This window comes from Diadema setosum, chromosome 2 (genome assembly GCF_964275005.1).
Source record: "Diadema setosum chromosome 2, eeDiaSeto1, whole genome shotgun sequence".
Taxonomy (NCBI): domain Eukaryota; kingdom Metazoa; phylum Echinodermata; class Echinoidea; order Diadematoida; family Diadematidae; genus Diadema; species Diadema setosum.
This window is the reverse complement of record NC_092686.1, coordinates 8,115,805-8,136,492: the sequence shown is the minus strand read 5'-3', so window position 1 is coordinate 8,136,492 and position 20,688 is coordinate 8,115,805. Positions and strand designations below refer to the sequence as shown.

The 20,688-nt window shown below is 38.3% G+C and overlaps 1 protein-coding gene across 1 annotated transcript in view; it reads right to left on the bottom strand.

Annotated features, from left to right (window-relative positions):
- LOC140239470 (uncharacterized) overlaps nucleotides 1-20,688 on the bottom strand; it is a 150,301-nt gene that overhangs the window by 14,658 nt on the left and 114,955 nt on the right. Inside the window, exons 3-7 of the mRNA XM_072319307.1 lie at nucleotides 18,031-19,878; nucleotides 7,311-7,538; nucleotides 5,777-5,869; nucleotides 3,009-3,131; nucleotides 2,172-2,387 (exon numbers count right to left, since the gene is read on the bottom strand). Of these exons, the coding sequence (XP_072175408.1) occupies nucleotides 2,172-2,387; nucleotides 3,009-3,131; nucleotides 5,777-5,869; nucleotides 7,311-7,538; nucleotides 18,031-19,878 (2,508 nt within the window). The remainder of the gene's footprint in view (nucleotides 1-2,171; nucleotides 2,388-3,008; nucleotides 3,132-5,776; nucleotides 5,870-7,310; nucleotides 7,539-18,030; nucleotides 19,879-20,688) is intronic.

Below are 20,688 nucleotides of genomic sequence, written 5' to 3'. Positions count from 1 at the left end.
CACTAAATCTTTAAATAGCTCTAAATCTTGTGGCTCTGATAAAATAAGTATGATGTTATTGAAAGAAATAGTTTATCCACTCGCAGAACCGTTAAGTTATATATTTAATCTTTCTTTATCACAAGGTATTTTCCCTGATCTGCTGAAAATAGCGAAAGTTAATCCTGTACATAAAAAAGATGATCCTCATGAAATTAGCAATTATCGTCCTATTTCTTTATTGCCTAGTATATCCAAAATCTTAGAAAAAATTGTTTATAATAGACTTCTTAAATTTATTAATAAGTATGATTTACTTATTCCCAATCAATATGGTTTCAGAAAAAATTATTCAACTGATTTAGCACTAACACAAATTTATGACAAAATTACGAGTGCTTTTGCAAACAAAGAACATGTTGCAGGTATATTTTGTGATTTGAGTAAAGCATTCGATACTCTTGATCATTCTATTTTACTCACGAAACTTAGTCATTATGGTATTCGAGGACAAGCACATTTATGGCTTAAAGATTATCTAACTAATAGAAGACAATATGTTATTTTTAATGGTTGTGAATCTGACCCCCTTTTAATTAAATGTGGTGTTCCTCAAGGCTCAATTCTAGGCCCATTATTATTCCTTCTTTATGTTAATGATATTATAAATACATCCTCTCTTCTCTCTTTTGTTCTATTTGCTGACGATACGAATATATTTTATTCTCATAAAGATCTTAAGATTTTAAATGACACTCTAAATATTGAAATTAGTAAAGTATCAAATTGGTTTAAGTCTAATAAACTTTCTTTGAATATAAAAAAGACTCATTTCATTCATTTCAAACTTCATTCTCATAATGAAGATACGTTGATACATATTAACATTGATGATATCCCATTAGAAAAGAAAATGAATTCAAAATTTCTAGGAGTATATATAGATGAAAGTTTGACTTGGAATGAGCATTTACATCATGTTACAACGTGTATTTCTAGAAATATAGGGATAATTTCCAAGCTGAAGTTCTTTCTTCCTCGTTCAACTTTATTTCTATTATATAATTCCTTAATTCTCCCATATATAAGTTATTGCAATGTTGTATGGGGTACTTGCGGCTCTACCAAAATAAATTCTATATTTAAATTACAAAAGAAAGTTATATGTATTTGTACAGGATCGCATTTTCTGGCTCATACTGATTCTTTATTTCATGAGCTTAAAACATTGAAGGTTTTTGATTTGAATATTATTCAAGTAGCAGTAATTATGTTCAAATATATACATCATCAACTTCCATCATCGTTTGATAACATGTTTAGGTTCAATACTTCTGTCCATTCGTACCCTACTCGTATATGTAGAAATTTCCACCTTTTGAATCCCAAATTATTAGTGACACATAAATCTATAAGATATTCGGGTCCGGATATTTGGAATAATCTCCCGGATAATATAAAGTCTTGTTCAAGTATTTATTCTTTGAAAGCTTCACTTAAACGATATTTGATACAATTATATTCTCCAAACCAATTGAGCTAACAAATACTTATAGTATAGATTGTCATCTTATTGTCAATCTCTATTTTCTTCCTTCAACTGCATCTTGCACTCTCACCTGCAACTGCACTGCACTCACCTGATCACCTTCCTCCAAGAGAGTTATGTCGTTGGATAGTCATTTTATGAGGCCTCCATCCATTTCAAGTTTAATCGCTTATGATGGTGGTCTCCTGCATTCAATTATCTCTGTTGTTTACTGAAAAATACTGTATATTTTATTTCACGTTTCTGTGTATCAACACTGCTCAATGCAATCACCTATGTGAATCTATTTATGTACTGTTATCGATTTATTTCACTGCACTTGTTATTCTTTGTCTTTGTACTTTTTGAAGTTTGCATTCAAATTGCATTTGATTGAATGCAGAAATAAAAGCAAACAAACAAACAAACAAACAAAAGCACAGAGTTTCCATGGATCTAAGTTTTTGCATTTTGATTGGTCACTTAACCCGTTGAGGACGAGTCCCAAGTATACTCAGGCAAGTGTATATGGGAAATGTGTGTTGTAGCAAAATCAGCCCATCCTCAATGGCTTATGAGACTACATGTGATGCAACCTATGAGGTAGATGCAACCTGTAACTGAATGGTGCGTATCGAGGATGAGTTTCAAGTCTTCAACTCACCTGTTCTAACTTTGCCTGTTTTCTGAAGGGAAAGTGCATCTTGGAGCTTGACCGACAGTCAGGAGCCAGGGCGTCGAACCCATATGCCATCTTATCCTTACTCCTGCCCTGGGTAGCAGCTACGCAGGGGAAGAAGACCTGAGGGTAGGGGGTCTCTGACTCGGACAGCACCCCCGCCCTGATGGAGGATCCACCCAGGTCCACCACAATCACTCTCTGATGATAAAAAAATGATGAAAACAAATGCGTTTCATTATGACTGAGTCGAAAGCTTTCAAGGTTCTCTGATGATTTCATCCAGATCCAGCTGTTCCACAAACATTGACCTTAGCATTTACTGCAATTATGCAGGTGTAGATATGAGTGCATCAAAGTTACAAGTCTTTACCTGTTGAGGACTTTTATATCCAATGCTGTGATGTATTCATGAATTTTACAAGAAAAGATTGCTAAATATTTCTAATAGTTTTAATAGTTCTAATATTTCTAATTTCAAGTAGATTGTATATAATACACACATACACTGCACCCACCAGACATTTGAAGATATATACAAATATATATATATATGTATATATAAATTATATAAACTAAATGAACTTTTCATATTTTCTCAAAGTATTCACAAAATGAAACTATCAAGAGTTTGTTCACACCAAGACAGTGATGTGGAGAAAGGAAAAGAGGGAAAAAGACAGAGAAAACACCAGAAATAGATGGGATGGCTGGAGTATGGCACAGTGGCAACAATATGAAGAGGACAAATAGAAAAACAAATAAAACAAGAACAGCTGACACAGTATGTGTGTGTGTTCCTATCTACTCAAGATGGTATACCTTGGAAATGGGAGGGGCCATGGTAGACTTGGGAACGAATGCCCCTGTCTCAGCTGTCAAGATGTTCTTCCAGTCCTCAAACTCCATTTTGCTGCTACACCTCAGAAGAAGTACTCTCCCTCTCTAGAAGACAGGAATCACAGACAGACCTTCTTTTACATTGGCAAATTGAAATGCAGATAGATTCAGCAAACTTTCAACACATTTTGAATCATCATGAGGTTAATTTGTTCATTCTTAATAATCATACGCAAACAAATTTTGATACACACAGCAGATACCAGCAAACACACCATTTCTAAGCACACTAGTTAATTACTTCGAAGTTGTGTCAGTCAAATCCAGCCAATTCATTAAATTGGGAATCTGTAATATCATATCAGCTTAACATACAGATGTCATTTGAAGGCTTTGAAATCCTGATCAATTAATGCATTTCAAAAATTTTGTATTAGTAAGTCAGCATTCTATGTTCACAGACCAGCCATTACAACAGACCTATTCTGTAATGGCTTTTGGAAACCAAAGCTATGAAACGAAGCTTCATTTCATCGTGTATCTGGTGAGATTACGTTTCAGACGCATCATGATTGGAGTCATTGGCTTGAAGATAGTCCTATTTCTTTTTTTAATTATTTATTCTTATTTTTAGTCACAAGCATGAACAAGTATAGTGTCATGCAAAAGAATGTCCTTTTTTTTCATTCACTAACCACTTAATGGTGGTTTAAGGTGACTGAATAAAGAGTGGATTGATCTAGAGTAACAACCCTTTGCCTACATAAACCTGCTTGGTCGTGTACAATGTTGATGGGGGTTGTCAACATCTGGTTTGGAAAGGGTTACCGGAGGAGTGTGGTCAAGGAGGGGTAAAGATGTTCCCCTAGTGTGACTTATAGTGGGTGCAAGGAAGTCTCAGTTAGGCCGAGATGTAACCCCCACCACTGACTAAGAGTTATTAATGTGACAGGTGTGGACCAGCGGGGTGTTGAGACATGAGTGGGTAACATTTGGGGTGAGTTGGCAGAGTGTGGAGGGGGATGAATTTTCAGTTATGTGTCACTCTTAGTATGCTTGTCTGTTTGTTTGTCTGTTTGTTTGTTTGTTTGTTTGTGTGTGTGTGTGTGTGTGTGTGTGCTAATGTGACCTTTGATTGGAAATGGAAGACAAACATCTTGGCTCGACATGAAGCAGCATTTGTGAATTGGTGTTGCGACAGGTGGATGTACAATGTACGTATCAGCTGTATGTTTATCTTACATAAGGCATGAGATCTAAAAAACAAACAGACAAACAAGCCAAAAAAGAACCTTATAAAAGTGTTGAATCACTCTATGATACACAAGCATTATTTTAGCCTAAGAGAATATGCAAACACTTTATACCTCTCTTGAATCTTGCATTCTCATTTATGAAATTATAAAGGCAATAGCGAGACACTGACTGAGTGTTTGTACAAGTGTTTAGAGAGATCATGACCACAAATATGGTTCATTTTGTGATTTTCATAGGAAGCGGTAAGCAACTGTTATACTATGAAACATTACCACATATAAACTGCTCCTAACAGTCAGGTAAATCTAGCATTGATGTGAAATGCTGTGTGATGGATGATCATATGGAGTTTATACGTGTGTAATGTATCACATACAGTGTGAGTCTTTCTGAAGAATTACTGAATACCAAGTAGCATTCATTACATTGCCATATACTCAAATGTGGTCAGATGTTGTTGTTGTTCTTGTTTTTTTAAGCCAATTCAGAGGTTACTGGCACCTAATTATCTCCATCTGCCAAATAAAATTTCCATTACCAACAAAAAACAACAACTAATGAGCCAGTCGCAGCCACTTCCATACTGAACATCGCAGTGCATTCCAAGTAAGATTTGTTTTCCTTTCTGTAGCTGCTGTTTTGCCTTCTTGCAATCATTTCCTTAATGGATAGGGGCCTTTAATAGTTATGTCATACCTTAACTCAAGGTCCAGGGCAGCCATCTTTTTGTGTGGCAGGTGCACCAATGGTGACAGAAACCCAGTTGCTGCTGATAATGCATCAGAGTGCTTCAAATACTCAAAGCGTCAGAGACTGTGAATCTTGCCAGAGCTTACAAAACTTTCTGATCCAGTTACAGATGACTCTCTTAACCCCTGATTGAAAGAGTATCCTAACAATTAAGAAGTGTACCCCACTAACTGAACAAAAAGAAAAGAAATGTCCCACCAACTAAAAAGGGTGTCCAACCAGTAGAGTGTTCTACCTACTGAAATCAGAGTCCCATATATCTCAATACTTCAAGCAACCAAAAGCAGTGATTGCAGCACTGACCACTACTGACTGGCCTGTTACTAGGTGTTGGCATAGTAAGTGTCTTATAATCGTGATTCAAATTTCTGTGAACCCTTCGAGCAAATTTGTCCACGTTTGCTATTTAGAGATCATATACCTAATATATTATCCTTCTCCTGTTTTGAGCCTTCATGGTTAATCTCAAGGTTAAACTGACCAATAACTTTGGTCCTAAATGTCGAATGAATGTGGCTTCCATCTCTATCGTGCCCATGTGAGAATTAGATAATCATTATTTTTTTTTGTTAATGACAGACAAAGTTCCCATACAATGAATAAAATGCAAGGCTGTCAAGACTGTTACAAGGGTTATAGGTTCATCATTGTGTTGCTCTTTCACATTTAAGTGTAATGACTGACAAAGGGTCATGTTTTGGGGAACTATGGGGAATTTCATCACTCTTGATGACTCTACTCACCATATCTGTGACTTCCAAGACTTTATTACTAATCTCTGTGACTTTGCCACCGATCAGATGGATGTATCCCAGTGATTTCTTGGCCTTGTGATCCTAATGCATCAAGAAAAATTCAAGAAACAATATGATAATCAACACTTTAAAACAAAGACAAACTCTAGTTCTTTTCTTGTGTGTGTGAACTGGCTGACATGATTCATGCTTGGAGGAAAGCATCCATTAAGACAAGAAGGCACACAACAATGCTTTATAACGCACACACATACACATACACAAATACACCACTCACACCATCAAGGGGCTGTAGAGGTGGTTAATAACATGTTTCCACAGTAACCTAATGTGTGTGAGTGTGTGTGTGTGTGTGTGAGTGAGAAAGAGAGAGAAAGGCAAGACACACACACACATGCACTCATGCACACACACATTACAGACTGATGAGGAACATATCAGACACTATCAGAGGCTGGCGGGAGCTCAAAGCAATATGTCGTTTCCATGGTAACAATGAATTGAATACAAACACTGAACATGATGATATAACTTTGCGTCAAGATAAATGCTCATACACCTATCAGTTACGATACTAGAAAAGTCACTGCAGTATTAACCAAGATCATCATTAAATCAGAGATATCTGGTTCGAAGGACACCATTTGAGGAATTATAGGCTCCTCTCAAGGACATGAGAGAGATAGGCTCTCAAGATTTGCCGAGGTCCTAAATCTTCAAAGTTCTAAACCGATCATTCTGTGATGACAGTTGAGATTGGTTAAAGGATACCCCTAGAACGAGATGTGAAAGCTCTTCTTTCTATTTGTCTGGTGTTCTCTTTGATCATCTCTGTGGTATGCACACTTTCTGTTTATCTCTCTATGAGGTTTTTCTATTATTCATGAATGTGTGCATACATCCACATCCATCTAATGATAAAAATTTCTATCACTCTCTGTATGTGTCATTTTTTTTTTTTTACCTCAGATGCTTCTAAATTTTACATTATCATGTATGTTGTTGTTGAGATTAGCTTTGAATTTCATCTAGCAGGGACTCAAAAGTAAGTCATTAAATGAACCAAACTGTAATGTGCACACAATGTCTCCTTAGATACTATGATGATATTCTATTGTGTTTTACACTTTTCAAAATGTCACATTTATTATTTTTTTGGTGGAAAAATGAGCAGAGAAAATGGGATTCCATCAGGATTTAAACCTGAGACCTCCAGATAATTGATAGCCCGGTGCTCTAACGACTGAGGTATAGAAAGTCCTAGTTCAGTGTTTTTCCCAGAAACCCTTAATTCTCAATGCTAATTTCATTAGAATCACTATAATCTAATGGTTAACATCCTAAAGATTGCTACACATTCTTCACAGAGGCACAAAATAAAGTATACCCGCTGAGGACGAGTCCCGAGTTTACTCGGCAAGTGTCTATGGGAAAAGTGTGCTGTAGCAAAATCAGTCCATCCTTAGGGGTTAAGTGGGCGAGTTAGTGAGTAGGAAAATTAGCAGGTCTTCGGGGCACCCACCTCGTAGTAGAAGAGGTTGCCTGCCTTGGCCCTGAAGTACCGCTTCTTCCATTTCTTGATGAGGGATGCCCTCCTCCGCCCCATGGGCAGCTTCTCCATGTACCCCTCCATGCTGATCTCGCCTGCCCGGTTGGACCGTGGGCTCGACTCGTTCCGAGAGTACCGGTTGCCCGTCGTCTGGTCTTTGTGCCTCTGCACGTTGGAATAGAGCTCCCTCAAGAGGGGAACCTGTGCACAGAGAGTAAAATAAAACAGGAACAGAAACAACATTTACAACTTTGGTATTTTGTGATGTGATATGTAGGGGCATGTAATTCTTGCTTTGTAGGAGCCAATTTATAGAGCTGCTTTCTATTTTCAGGGCTGCCAATGTTTTAAAACAACAAAACAGAAACATAGTAATGCACAGGAAAAACAAAATTGTGAACAAAAACTATTTTGGCTGTAACAGAAAATCAAATAAAAAAAAAACAATTTTCATTTTGAAAATAAATATTATCTTACTATTGATGAAACAATTCTATTGGCAGCTGCAGGTGTAGAGTATAGCTACTTTATAGCAAACTATAATATGCATTATATCATAAAGTATAAAGTGTACCAATGGTCATTCACTACCATGCCAATCACATGTCTGATGGTACCAGGCTTTGATGCTTCATTTTGGAGCCCAAAATAATTAATTAGAACCAAAGAAAGAAAAAAGTAATATGTAATATATTCTATACATACAAATGTATGTATCAAGTATCATTAACCATTATTCTACAATAAGTAACATACCAAAATATATTTTGTAACAGATCAATGACAGGCCCTAGCTATTCATCATATAATAATTAGTGTGATAGAGGTAATGACTATTATTACAAAGTGAAGAATTTTCATAAATGTTTCTGGAATATCTACAACTTATATTTCATCTCTTCTCCATTCAAAAAGGGAAAACAAAAAAGGAAACAGAAAATCAATCTATTCCATCGGAACAGACATAGCAGCAAAATCCTCATTAAGAGTCTTATTCACAGCATAGGTTATGCCAGTTATTTTCCACCTGTTACCAAGAACTTGCCAACTAAAAATAAAAAAATGGAAACTTTCATTAGGTGTACTCGTAAGAATATTAACTCACAGCCTAATAATAGAGATTGTGGTAAACCCGACAAGGTTTATGTAACAGGTAGCAGCACAAAAATGGGGCATATGTTGGGGATGGTACACCCACAGGGTGGTTATAAACTGTACCATGTCACACCTGTGAGTAGACCCCATAGATTGATGTCACACCTAATAATGTACCATGACATCATAACCCTTTGAACACTACGGCAGGAAGTGCGTGACTAGGGCCCTGTACTCAATGGAGTTGCAATTAATCGCAAGCTCGTTCATGCACAGCCAGGCCTTTTTTTTTTTTTTTTTTTGTGATACCAAACTTGCAAATTATGCAAGTGATTTGAGATATTCTGCATCCAAATTCCAATTGTCTGTTCAGGGCTCCACAGCACGCATACTGGAGAATTAAGGTCTGTACAGAATAAATGGCTATTGACAAGATCAAATTGTCAACAGCTATTGAAAGCACAATGGACTGTACAGAAACTTTCAACACAGAGGAGGTGTGTGTTTGTAGAAGCAGTTCTCATTTTATGCATTTATCTTGCAGTGTTACCTAAATTTCACCTGGCTGTTCATCATTTGGAATGGAATTACTTTTGCCACATTGACACTTTTTTACATAAAGATTTAGAATGATCTATGAATGATATCAAACCACTCTTTATTGTAGATCATTCAAAGCAGTGATAATTTCCCACAATGCAACAATGCAGCCTTACTTGATACATTTCATCACACAATGTCAAAATTTGGATGTACTTCTACGAGAACATATGACTTTTATGTAAAGTAACGACCGTCAACAGCGTACAAAATGTCACCGACTTCTAACACACAGAGAGATTTTCAGCTGTGGCATGCTATGTATACACGCATCACTTGTGTATGACAACATTGCGGGTATGCCAACCACACACAGTGACACTCAAAAATTATTCTTAATTAGGAAGTGCTCGCGGTTTGTGACATTACCCACACTTTTTTTTTTTTTGGGGGGGGGGGGGGGGGCTTTGGAAAGGAAGGGGCTTTTTTAAATAAATGATTCATCCTTATAAAGTGCTTCAGTCATTCTAGGACCGACTGGTAAGACAAGAGAGTGCACAATGAGGAGAAACCACACGTAAGTCTCTTCCACCTTGTTTAATCAGAATCTTTTCCTAGGTTGGAGACGCACATGCATAAAGTGGTACTATTCTGAAGGACAACTACATAAAAAAACACACACAAACAAACCAACCCCCCCCCCCCCACAAAATTAAGCAAAAAAGAGACACAGAACATAAACAAATGGTTATTTTAAGAGAACCTCCATTTTATGTGTTTTAGGTGGCATCAATGACATGTCCAAAGAGCAAAATCAACCAAAACAAAAGACAGGTATGACATTAAAAGCTTCACATGGATTCATGACATATTTACGGTAAAAGTGGAAATTTTTGCACATTTCACGCTAAACTTTCATAGTACATGTATATCAATCACAATGACATAAAACTATGTAAGTTGGTTTTTATAGTATGATGTTTATGACATTTCTTATGTACAGACTAGTGGGATAGTATTGGAGGCAGTGACATCATCATCATCACTTTTAAATCATTCTGTGATCATAATATTGGTGCTTTACTCAAGCTGGCAAAACTTTGTAATCCCATCCCCTTCTCTCATGTCCAGTTCTAATGAAACTTTAACTGTTCACTTTGTTTGACATAACTCCTCCTTCATTAAAGTGTCATCTTGGATACAGAATGGAGTTCCCTCTCTTTTAATAGCTAATAAGTACAATTTGACTGCCAGTCTGATGCTTCAGTCATAATCGTGATTTCCAGACAGTGTGAACGGGCCTTCCTCACCTTCAACAGCCTCCACAATTAATAACTCTCATCCTGTCGAGCACCTCATGAAGAATCTAAAGAGTGAAGCCACCCCACATAGTAAATCTGAGACAAGCAAATAATTTCTAACTCTCCAGCAGTGTTGTTTGTACAGTTTAGCCAACATACCCTTGTGTGTTTAATGCAACTTGAAAATAACATTTACACACACGGGTTAGCAGGAGCATATCTATGGGATAAAATTCCCAGTTGCTACCTAGAATTGGGTAAAAATGAGATATCCCCATTTCATTTATCCTTTAAAGACAATCTATGAACTTCCTGCATTCTTTCTTTGAATCTCATTCTAATATGCTGTTTTAAATTAATAAAGCATATATCACAATTGTAGATAGATAGATAGATAGATAGGAGGATAGATAGATAGACAGACAGACAGATAAATATATTTAAGATAGACAGATAGAGACAGAAGAAGAGATTAAAAGAATAGGACAGATGCATTATGAACTTAAGTGCTGGTATATGTCAAAGTCTCATATTCTTCTCAAACACCCATAATCATTTCTTCTTGGCTCATAAACTGCAGACATGAGCCTAAAAGTAACAACAGGTTCCTCATGACTTCAATTTCAGGGAAACATAGTTTATGCTTTCATATCTACATGTGTAGGAGGCATATTGAACAAAGAAAAAAGAAAATGGAACTGATATAGGAGGTATATTGAACAAAGGAAAAGGGAGAGAAAAAAATGTGGAAATGATCCAATTCGACCCTGTTCCTGCTATACATGGACTGAAGCAGAAACCTGTCTGTGTCTCATGTCCATTGACCAGAACTCGCTCTGACATGGTAATTGGATCAAACTACCCACTTCCCCCACCAGGACGAATTGCTCCTCTGCCTACCGATACAGATATTGAAATTGGTGGTGTCTGGCCAACTGTGCCGGCACCTGCTTTCTCTCCTTGGTAGCTATGGCAACCACTAAATTCCTTCCCCTTCCCCTGTCCCCCCTTTTTTGTTTTTGTTTTTCAATGAGTGGTTACAGGATGCTTTTAGGAAAGGAATGAACAGGGCATCGTTTCATGAAAGTTGTCGGCCCTGACAAAGTTGTCATCTTTCAGTAAAATCCATGGTTTGATTGGTTGAGAAGCTCTGGCAAATGACTGTTACTATGGTGATTGTCAGAGACAGACAACTTGTCAGGGCTGACAATTTTCATGCAACGGTCCCCTGGTGTCCAGGATACTGACTGTAGCTTGATTACATTTGGTATCTCTAATGTGTTCAAACAATAGTATGAGTTAACATGTCTTTATGAAGAATGTGTTCTTGAATCACTGATAAAGCAACATAATATGAACCACCCTTTCCATGTAGAATTCTGATGAATGAATGCAGATAAACAAAATATAACCCACAATCACATATGACACTTCACAACCTACAAACTGCAAACTACCCAAAAGAGTTTGTAAAACAAGACAATATATACAGTGTTTTTTGCTACCGTTAGCAGAATTACGATATTACACTTTTTGTGCCTTCCACAATTTGCTTCCCTTAACAACAAGTTTTGAATATTGTAAATGTATTTGCAACAAAACATTTTTGATATTGTGTCTGTGATCACTAGATGTTGGGGATCATGGAGTGCAAAAGTTGGCTTCTGACCGATCCTGTCCCTGGGATAAACCTGACAATGAACAACTTCATTGAAAGGAAATTGCAATGGCTAGCACCCTTGACACATCTGTTATGATGTAAATTAAGACAAACAAATACGCTGACACTCTGACACATGGGAGTAATTCCAGGTGTTACGCTTGACGACTTTCACCTTATTGTTATTGCTTTCCTTATTTTTGCATTCGTTCCCTTTAATATCTCTGCCCCCTAACACTTCTGTGTGTTGCTTTGTTGTATGAGTATTCAATCTAATCTCCCACCCTTTGTCTGTACTATCGTCATTCGTGATGAGTTTTCCGCAAATGGCAATCTAATAGCACCACCCCTGCTGGCAAAATTTCAAAATTGCACCAATATCGAGCTTTTTAATCAGAGATAAAACTGGCCACTATCCAACGGCGTGGACCAATGTGTGCACTCCTAACAGCTTCTTCCTTCCTGCTGATTAATAATAGACAACACTGTGTATCATTTAATCCTGATATTAAATAGTTTTCAAGCCTACAAATATTTGCGTCCAAGTTGCAAATTTTAGAACTTGCAGTTGACATAAATGTTGGAATTGTATGGGTAAACTTTGTGTGTGCTGTTCTTTATATTTGAAAGCCAAACACTCAACAATCTTGTGTCATTGAAGGCTACCATATACATCTCGTACTTCTAACATTCTGTTTGTGCCCAAATTAACCCATAGCAGATGTTAGTCCGATGAGACATACATGTAACATTACAAGTATGACATCTCATTAGTTGACAGAAATTCAAACTCATTCAATTTCATTCAACATTCACCCTCTGAGGAACAGCCCAAAACAACAACAAATAATGAATGGATAAAGAGGAATAAAAGTTGGACAGAGCTTTCTAATCTGTGAGTTTATATAGCATGAAGTATTCACACAAAATATTTTATCAAGCTCTTTAGATTTATTATTGTTATCATTATCATTATCACTATCAATATTATCATCATATTCATTATCATCTTTAAAACAAGTGTTATCAATACAATTAGCATTATATATTTTTTTTTCATTGTCATCTTTATCATTACTTTCATGCCTCTATGGCCCTCATATGATGTATTCCCTGTATGCCTATTGCTAAGATTTATGAAGTATTGAAAAATATGACAGAGAAGGAAAAAGTTTATCAAATTGTTGATGTGTCTTACTGTTCTTCAGTCCCCTAAGGCAACCACCGGAACTAAAGAGCAATTACAAGCAATTGAGACAACGGCCCTCTTCAGAAGGACCGATGTATCTTTAATAATGTTGACATTGGGATGGACATTAATAACACAATGTTGCGCAATTTTGACACACTCGTCAGGATGGGCACGTCACACAGGATAATTATGTGTTTCCTACCATGGGCAGGGTTGAAAAGTTGCCTTATTTCCTGGAAAGAACAGTATGCAAGAGCTCCATTAGTGCAACACGCCCATCAAAAGTTGTTATTTTCTATAGCATTGCAACTGCAGCAGTGGTAGCAAGCAGCAAATCAAAAGCCAGAAGAATTTCATGAATTTTGCAAGCTGGGACTGTTCACAAATTCAAAATCATGTGATTAACTCTGAAAATATTAACTCTGATCCCAACATGAATAAGTGCTCACCCATACATTTATAAGTCCAGTACTGTACTCCAAGATTGCAAATTGAACCACTCGCGAAATTGTCGGGAAGTCCAGATTCATGGAAAATTAGATGTGCTAAATATATGCTGCATGATTTTATAGAGTAATTGTGTGAAAAAATAGAACAAAATGTTTCAAGGTTATTCACAATCATTAAAAGTACAAAGTATACTACAAGTTCTTAAGTGTTTGCATTTCCATTTTGGTTGCTGATTTGTATTTCCCATTTAAGCCATTCATTAGTAATTTATAAGAAAAAAAACACAATTTAACAGAATGACAACAACCACAAGGTATTTGTCTCAAGAAAGGATAGGATAAAGTCTTGTCCAAAACATGTACATTTTTTTTTTTCCAAAACACTTGTTCTTCAAATCAGTAATTTGATGATTTTGAGCAATTGCCAAGATGGCCCACACCAGAAGGTCTGTTCTGTAATTTGTGTTAACATATGCAACTAAACATATGGTGCATGTAATTACCAAGTGAGCAATCATTCCCGATTGCAGATAATTAGTGGTGTGCCCACAACATTTCTGCTTTATCATCAACTCCAAATCACATACGTCAATGGGAGGTACCCAAACTTCCTAATCTTGTTCCTAAACCCTAACTGTGAATCAAGTGATTAAGGACAGAGTCAGTGTTTGCGGTAAACAAGTATAGCTTTGAAAATAAAAAATACTGCTTAATTCACTTCATATCTAATTGGGAGCTTACTCACAGCTTGGCACAGACACTCAGTGCAGAATGAGTCCTGCAAAGAGCTGCACACTTGACAGGCAGCTGCTATATCTTTTTCATATTAATCAGACCTTTTATTTGTATATGAAGAGTTTGTTCGCAAAAACCGATAAGTCCATATTTGCCAAATGGAGATATTTGCGATTAAAGGTCAAGGAAAATAAAGAGAATAAAAAGGAAATTTTTGCTTCTTTTGACCATAACTTCAAAAATGTACCTTTATATGTAGTGACCAATATATCATTTAAAAGGTATTATTTTGTACTTTATAACAGAGACCGTTCTTCAAAATCTTCGAAAATGGACTTATCGGTTTTTGCGAACGAACTCTTCACATGTATTTTAGAAAACAGCACATAACACATTTTCAAAAGGCAAAAAAGTAAAGAATAACCATCATCATATCCAAATCATATCCAAGGCATCTTTCATAGTCAAAACTATAAACGAACTGTTCAATATACATCTAAGTACATATCTATCTATCTATCTATCTGTCTGTCTATTTATCTATCTATATATCTGTCTATCTATCTATCTATCTATCTAATCTAATCTAATCTAATCTATCTATTTGCTTAGTTATTTAACAAGCACAAAAGGTATAATATCCCATCCCCCCCCCCCCCCACAAAAGTAGACCCCCAATGGCAATTACTTAAATTTAGGTTAAAATGTGTTAATGAGAGAGTAAGGGGTCCTTCCCTACATGCCTCATCTCTAATAGAGTAAGAATCTGAAACACTGCCTATATCAAGATATTCCCATCCCCCAACCAGAAATGGATAGAGGAAGGGGTAAATTTGCACAGGAAAACCATACCATATTTCTGACGGATTTGTACCATTTGCTTGGACAATCAAATGGTTAAATTGATATCTGAGTTTCTATGTAGCATGCCTGTGGTGGTCAGACAAAGCTTTGCTTTTCTTGACTATAGATCAACAGCTGGCACCAGTTGTGTTCCTTCCTTCATCATTATTTCTTATGTGTTTGTGGCAGACACAGAGCCTACTTTGACAGCTGACTCAAGATAAGTTTATACCTATGCTCTACATATTACAGCTGCCTTTCTTTGATCATGCCTTATTCACCATAACATCAAGTAAAAATCATATGAAGTTGCTGTTTTGTTTTGGATTTTTTTTTCAATAGATGGACCTAAGTCTTTAATGAGACTGAAATTGTTTAAATTTATGATGAAATGACATTTCATTAATATCAAATTTGGAAAGTCATGCAAAAGAGTTATTTTGATCTCAGGGCACATTTCTTTACACATGCAATTATTATTATTTATTTATTTTTTTGATTTTCACTGGTGTAAAACTCTTCTTGAAGCTCCATTTCATAGGAAAGTTGACTCTTTCTAACAGATTAATGTAAAACAAACAGAACAGTTTCATTGAAATCACACAAAAATTGGGGGGAAAAGTTTTATGTTTCCCTTTAAAATGAGTGTGTAAGACCAAGTACTCCTCAAATGATCTAATCCATGCCTCATCACATCAAGGAGGCCCCTGGAAGCATCGCACCCAGGACATGGACATATGAGGGTGAGGTGCAAAACTTTTTATGCCATGCATGCAACGGGATTAACATCCAAGGGGGAAGAGTCAAGAGGAAGTACATCCAAATCCCCTGCGACTGACGCACGCAAGGCACGCAGCGACTGACATAGCAACCCTTACTCCTTTCAGACAGAATTCACCAGGTGGTGCGGATTAAGGTATGATTGATCTTTGGGTAATATGGGAAGAGCAGAACACCTTGCCAACTTAAGGAACATTGGCAAAAATAATATGATCAAGTTTCTGGTGTCAGGCAAATATAGAAGGAATACCACAGGTGATAGCATTTCACGTTCTTAATGCTACTTGGTGTAGTTTAGCAAAAAAGTTTGAAACATGCTATTCTGACACCTCAAGGGAGTATATCTTAGTGAAATTTAAGTGAGGTTCTTATAAACTCATTGATTTCTTTACCTTGTGGTGTCTAATAAATAAGAATGAATTATGAAGACAAAAATTACACAAAGAACAACCTGATAATAAACAAGCAGAAGAAAAAAACCCTAATAATGGCATAGTAGTGCACAAAGTGCATATTACTGCACTAAAAGATCTCAAAATGTGGACAAATTGATTGTGTAACTGAAGCAGATCTACAAGGCATGAGTCTATAGGAGCAGGAGACTTTGCTCAGGAACTTTCCCCAACTTTGTTTATTCCCACTATGGGTGTGTCGCACTTCCTCAACCGTCCTGGTTTCATCATGTGCTCCCCTTGCTACCTCATTACGCGTTCGCTGCGGCCGAAAATTGCACTGCTGATTGATGCCGCCCTCTATAAAAGGACTGTAATGTAGAGCTGCCACTGCCTTCAGATTTAGATTCAGATTTAGCATCAAGGTCTCAAAACTGATTGATGGAGATGATGAATTCTTTCTCCTCGTGAAAACTCTAGAAAAGTTTGACATATTCCACTGCCAAAAGTATCAAATGTCTTGAATGCAAAAGTTTCCCTCTCCGAACAGTATCCCGATTTACATTCTTCCAATTTTCTTATAGTTAAGTCCTGATACAAAGAATTCAAGCTTTACATGGTAATTACAAGAATTTACATTCTCTTCATTGAACATTGTTTACTCAGAAGTACCAGGAAAGCACTGTTGTTTTACTCTTGTAGAAACGTGGCCATAGACATTTAAAAAAAAGCATTTTATATAAACTGGTGACAAGAGGCATTAAAATTTTCCACAAGAATAATCTCGGGCATGAAGTAGTATGTCAGTCTGAACACAGTTTATGTGCACTGTAACCCATGAACATGAACTCTACAACCTCTACGACTGGGTCTAAGTGTGGGACAAATTCCAGCTCCGTAATGAGAACCAGAACTCTGACAACTTCACGTTGTCCCTCAGGTGGGTAAATCCCAGGTCCCGCATGTCCAAATGGAAAAGAGAGATAAATTGAAAATGTACATGTGGGTAAACACTACTTCATCACTTTATCTCACCCCATGATCGACCCTGGCAAACTGGAGTTCACATATGGGTGGCTTTCATGTTTGGAAAATGAGAGATACGCCATCCCTGCCAGAGTTGGGTTTGTGTTTGACGTCATAACATTGAAATGAACTCTTCAACTGAGGTGCGTGTTGGCTTCATACCCAGACTGCATGTAACCTAGTGGATTTTCAGATACATGTACACAAACTGGATGGATGCACAGAGAATTTGATTCACCTAATATGGAAATTCACCCAACATTATGCAAGGCCTTCACTTGCTATTTCATTGCATTATGGACTAGTTGCATTGTAAGGGGTGATGTGTGACATAAAAATGATGATGCACACACAACTAAACCATGTAAATAAAGGAAATGGGTGCACTGCCTCCAGAGGTGATTAAGTTCCAAGAAGGGATAAGATTTTCAGAAGTTCTTGCATGAGATTCAAAGAAAACTAAAGCTTTAACAAGGATATGAATAAAGCATATCGTAGATGTATGGAAACATTCTAGCAAAGTGAGATGGGATAAAGGACCATAAATATCCAAAAATACGGTAACATCAACTTTATCAAAAAAGAGAAGTGAGATCTGATTACTAAGAGACAGTGTGGGAAAGGAAACAAACATTTGTAACAAAATACAGAAATATTCCTTGACATTCATGTACACTCACCGGATCCCACTTCTTGATTGCATCACGCTCCTCAAACCTCACAATTTCCGTCCTGATATTGTCCCCAAAGACCTCAGGTCCATCATACTTGTATATGACAGGCTCTGGTGGAGTGTGCTCCTCAAACGAACACTCCTTGGGAGGCACTTCCTCCACAGGTGATTCCGTTTCCAAGAGGTCATCTTCATTGTCAGGGGGAAACTCATAGATGGCCCCCTCCTCTGCAATGTTCCTCTGCAGTAAGCTGCTGGTGCTCTTGTCGCTGTCATTGCGACTGGGCTGGTTCCCCGATGCCTGGATATCGGTGACCTCGTACGTCGACGACACATGAATGTAGTCATCCTTTTTTGTGGTCCTCACACAGAGTCCGTGACCCTGGCTGTCACAGACATTTCCAGGTAACTGGATGACCTCTTCATAGTCCGCTTGGATGTGGGTGGAGCGTGGGGTTTGAACGACACTCCTCGCTGGAGGTGTTGGTTTGCACTGTATGGGTGTCTCGTATCCCCCATCATCCACTATGTGGTTGCTGGGACTGCAAGGTGCACTGGGGTTTGCCAGCCCCTCGGGTGTGGCAGGCATGGCGGACTTGACAATGCCATTGGGCAAGGTCCCTCCATTGAGCTTACCAGTGCCGTTGGGCCTGGCAGGGGGGACAGGTTTGGCAGGAGGAATGTTCTGTCTGGCAGGGGGTCGGGGCTTGCTTGGGGCACCATTCGTACTGGTCTGGCTCGGCCCATTGGGTATCTTTTGCACATTATTTACAGGATTGCTCAACCTCAATGGCCCGTTGGTGAATTTTGATGGTGGCGGACTAGGACTGCCCTGTGATCGCTCCCTACCTTGACTGTCATTTGAAATTCGCTTTAAGCGGGGACTGTAATCTCCGTTCATGAGACTGCCCTTGGAATCGTAACTTCTATTGGACCCATGACTACTGTAGGACTCCCGCATGCCAGGCAGGTCAAAGTTTCCGTGCAGTTCATGGTGACCAAAGGAGGCATGAGAGTCAAGGGAAGATTTCAGACTTTGGTGTGACTCCTGACTACCTCTTGAAAGATGGCTGCTGTGTGACTCGTGACTGGTCAGACTAAAGTGTGACTCCCGACTGGTGTAGGAATCCCGTTCAATGGGCGAGGAGCGCCCCCTGTAGGATGCTAGTGAGTGTTCCCGTCCGAGCGTAGCCCTGTCAATCTGCATGACACGCTCTCTGACAGACATGGACTCACCCTCGCAGACTCCTTCGGTGATCTCCTGCAGATCCCTCTTTTCGTGGCTCAGCCTGACTTCAGGCCTTGGCGAAATCTCCTCCCGCTTGAACACATCCTCATTGCTGTGTGCCTCAATGCTCTGTTTCACCCTGACAACATCCTCCTCTTCCCTATCCACAATATCATCATCCTCATCCTCTTCCTCTTCTTCCAACAAGTCATCCTTGCTCTTTTTCAGCGCCTCCTGCATGGCCTGCACTTGCTCGGCCAAGCTCTGCACAAAGTCCTTGCAAGTCTCAAGGTCAGTGACAATGGTCTTTGGCCTCACAATTGCTGACAGGTCCTCTTCGTTGATGGTGTCCAAGTCACCACAGTTAGAGGTGTCCAATTTGTGAGACCTGTCCGAGTCTCGTCGGTAAATTCCTGAGTCCCCGGAGTCTCCATTACCGGAGTCCCGGAGGCTAAAGTCCCTGGCAGTGGAGTAGTCCCTCCTGCTGTGTCCATTGCCGGTGGAGTCTCCAGACTCATCAGAATCCAGTGGGTCTGATGAGGGTGAGATGTCCTCTGAGCTCAGCTCCGAAGACACGATGGAACTGGACTCTGATTTCTTGTCAGCATCCCATTCCACAGCCATCAGCTGCAAAGGAAAGGTGAGAAAAGAAATGTAAGAGCTAGAAAACCACTGTATCTGACTCCATATGAATACTGTTATATTTTCCCGTACTGCACCACATGAGGCAACAAAAACAAAAGTTTGAGTACTTTTGTGTGTAATCACCATATTAGTCTTCTTATCATTTGACATCATGTGAATGAAACAGCAGAAAACGTCCCCAGTGCTTATTTTCCTATGTTACAGCTATGATAGATATCAGAAGTACATATGAATATACTAAATTTCAGTTGTGAATCAGTGACAATAGGGTTGCGTTCCATCGCCCAGAAGTGATCCGAACCAAATCAATCATACCATGCCAGATTGGGAGCATTCGAGCACTCTGTGGAGAAAGCATACCTCATGAGTTATTTTTTTTTACTTGTCAGAGGGGTTACATGTTTTGGAGCAGTAGGGTCATGCACCTAACGTGCCTATGCTACATACAGGTGACCCGAACAAAGAGAATCAATTCTTTGGATTTATGATGTAGTATGTATCATGCACACTTTTTCTCATACCAGTTTCTGGTACAGTATGCTTTTGGACCAATTTGTTGTCGAGCACTCTGTGGCATGGTACGGTATGGGTATAGTTTTTTTTTTTTTTTTGCGGCACATCGGGAAGTGGTCAATTTTTGGCACTGTACAGTACTGTAAGTTAGGCCTACACTTTTGGAGCTATTTGAGGGCTCCTCTAGCATAGGTATGGTACTGTACAGTACACTTTAGGAGAACATATCACTCAAATGCACCCTAAGACATGTTATGATTGAAGACAGGTAACTTCTGT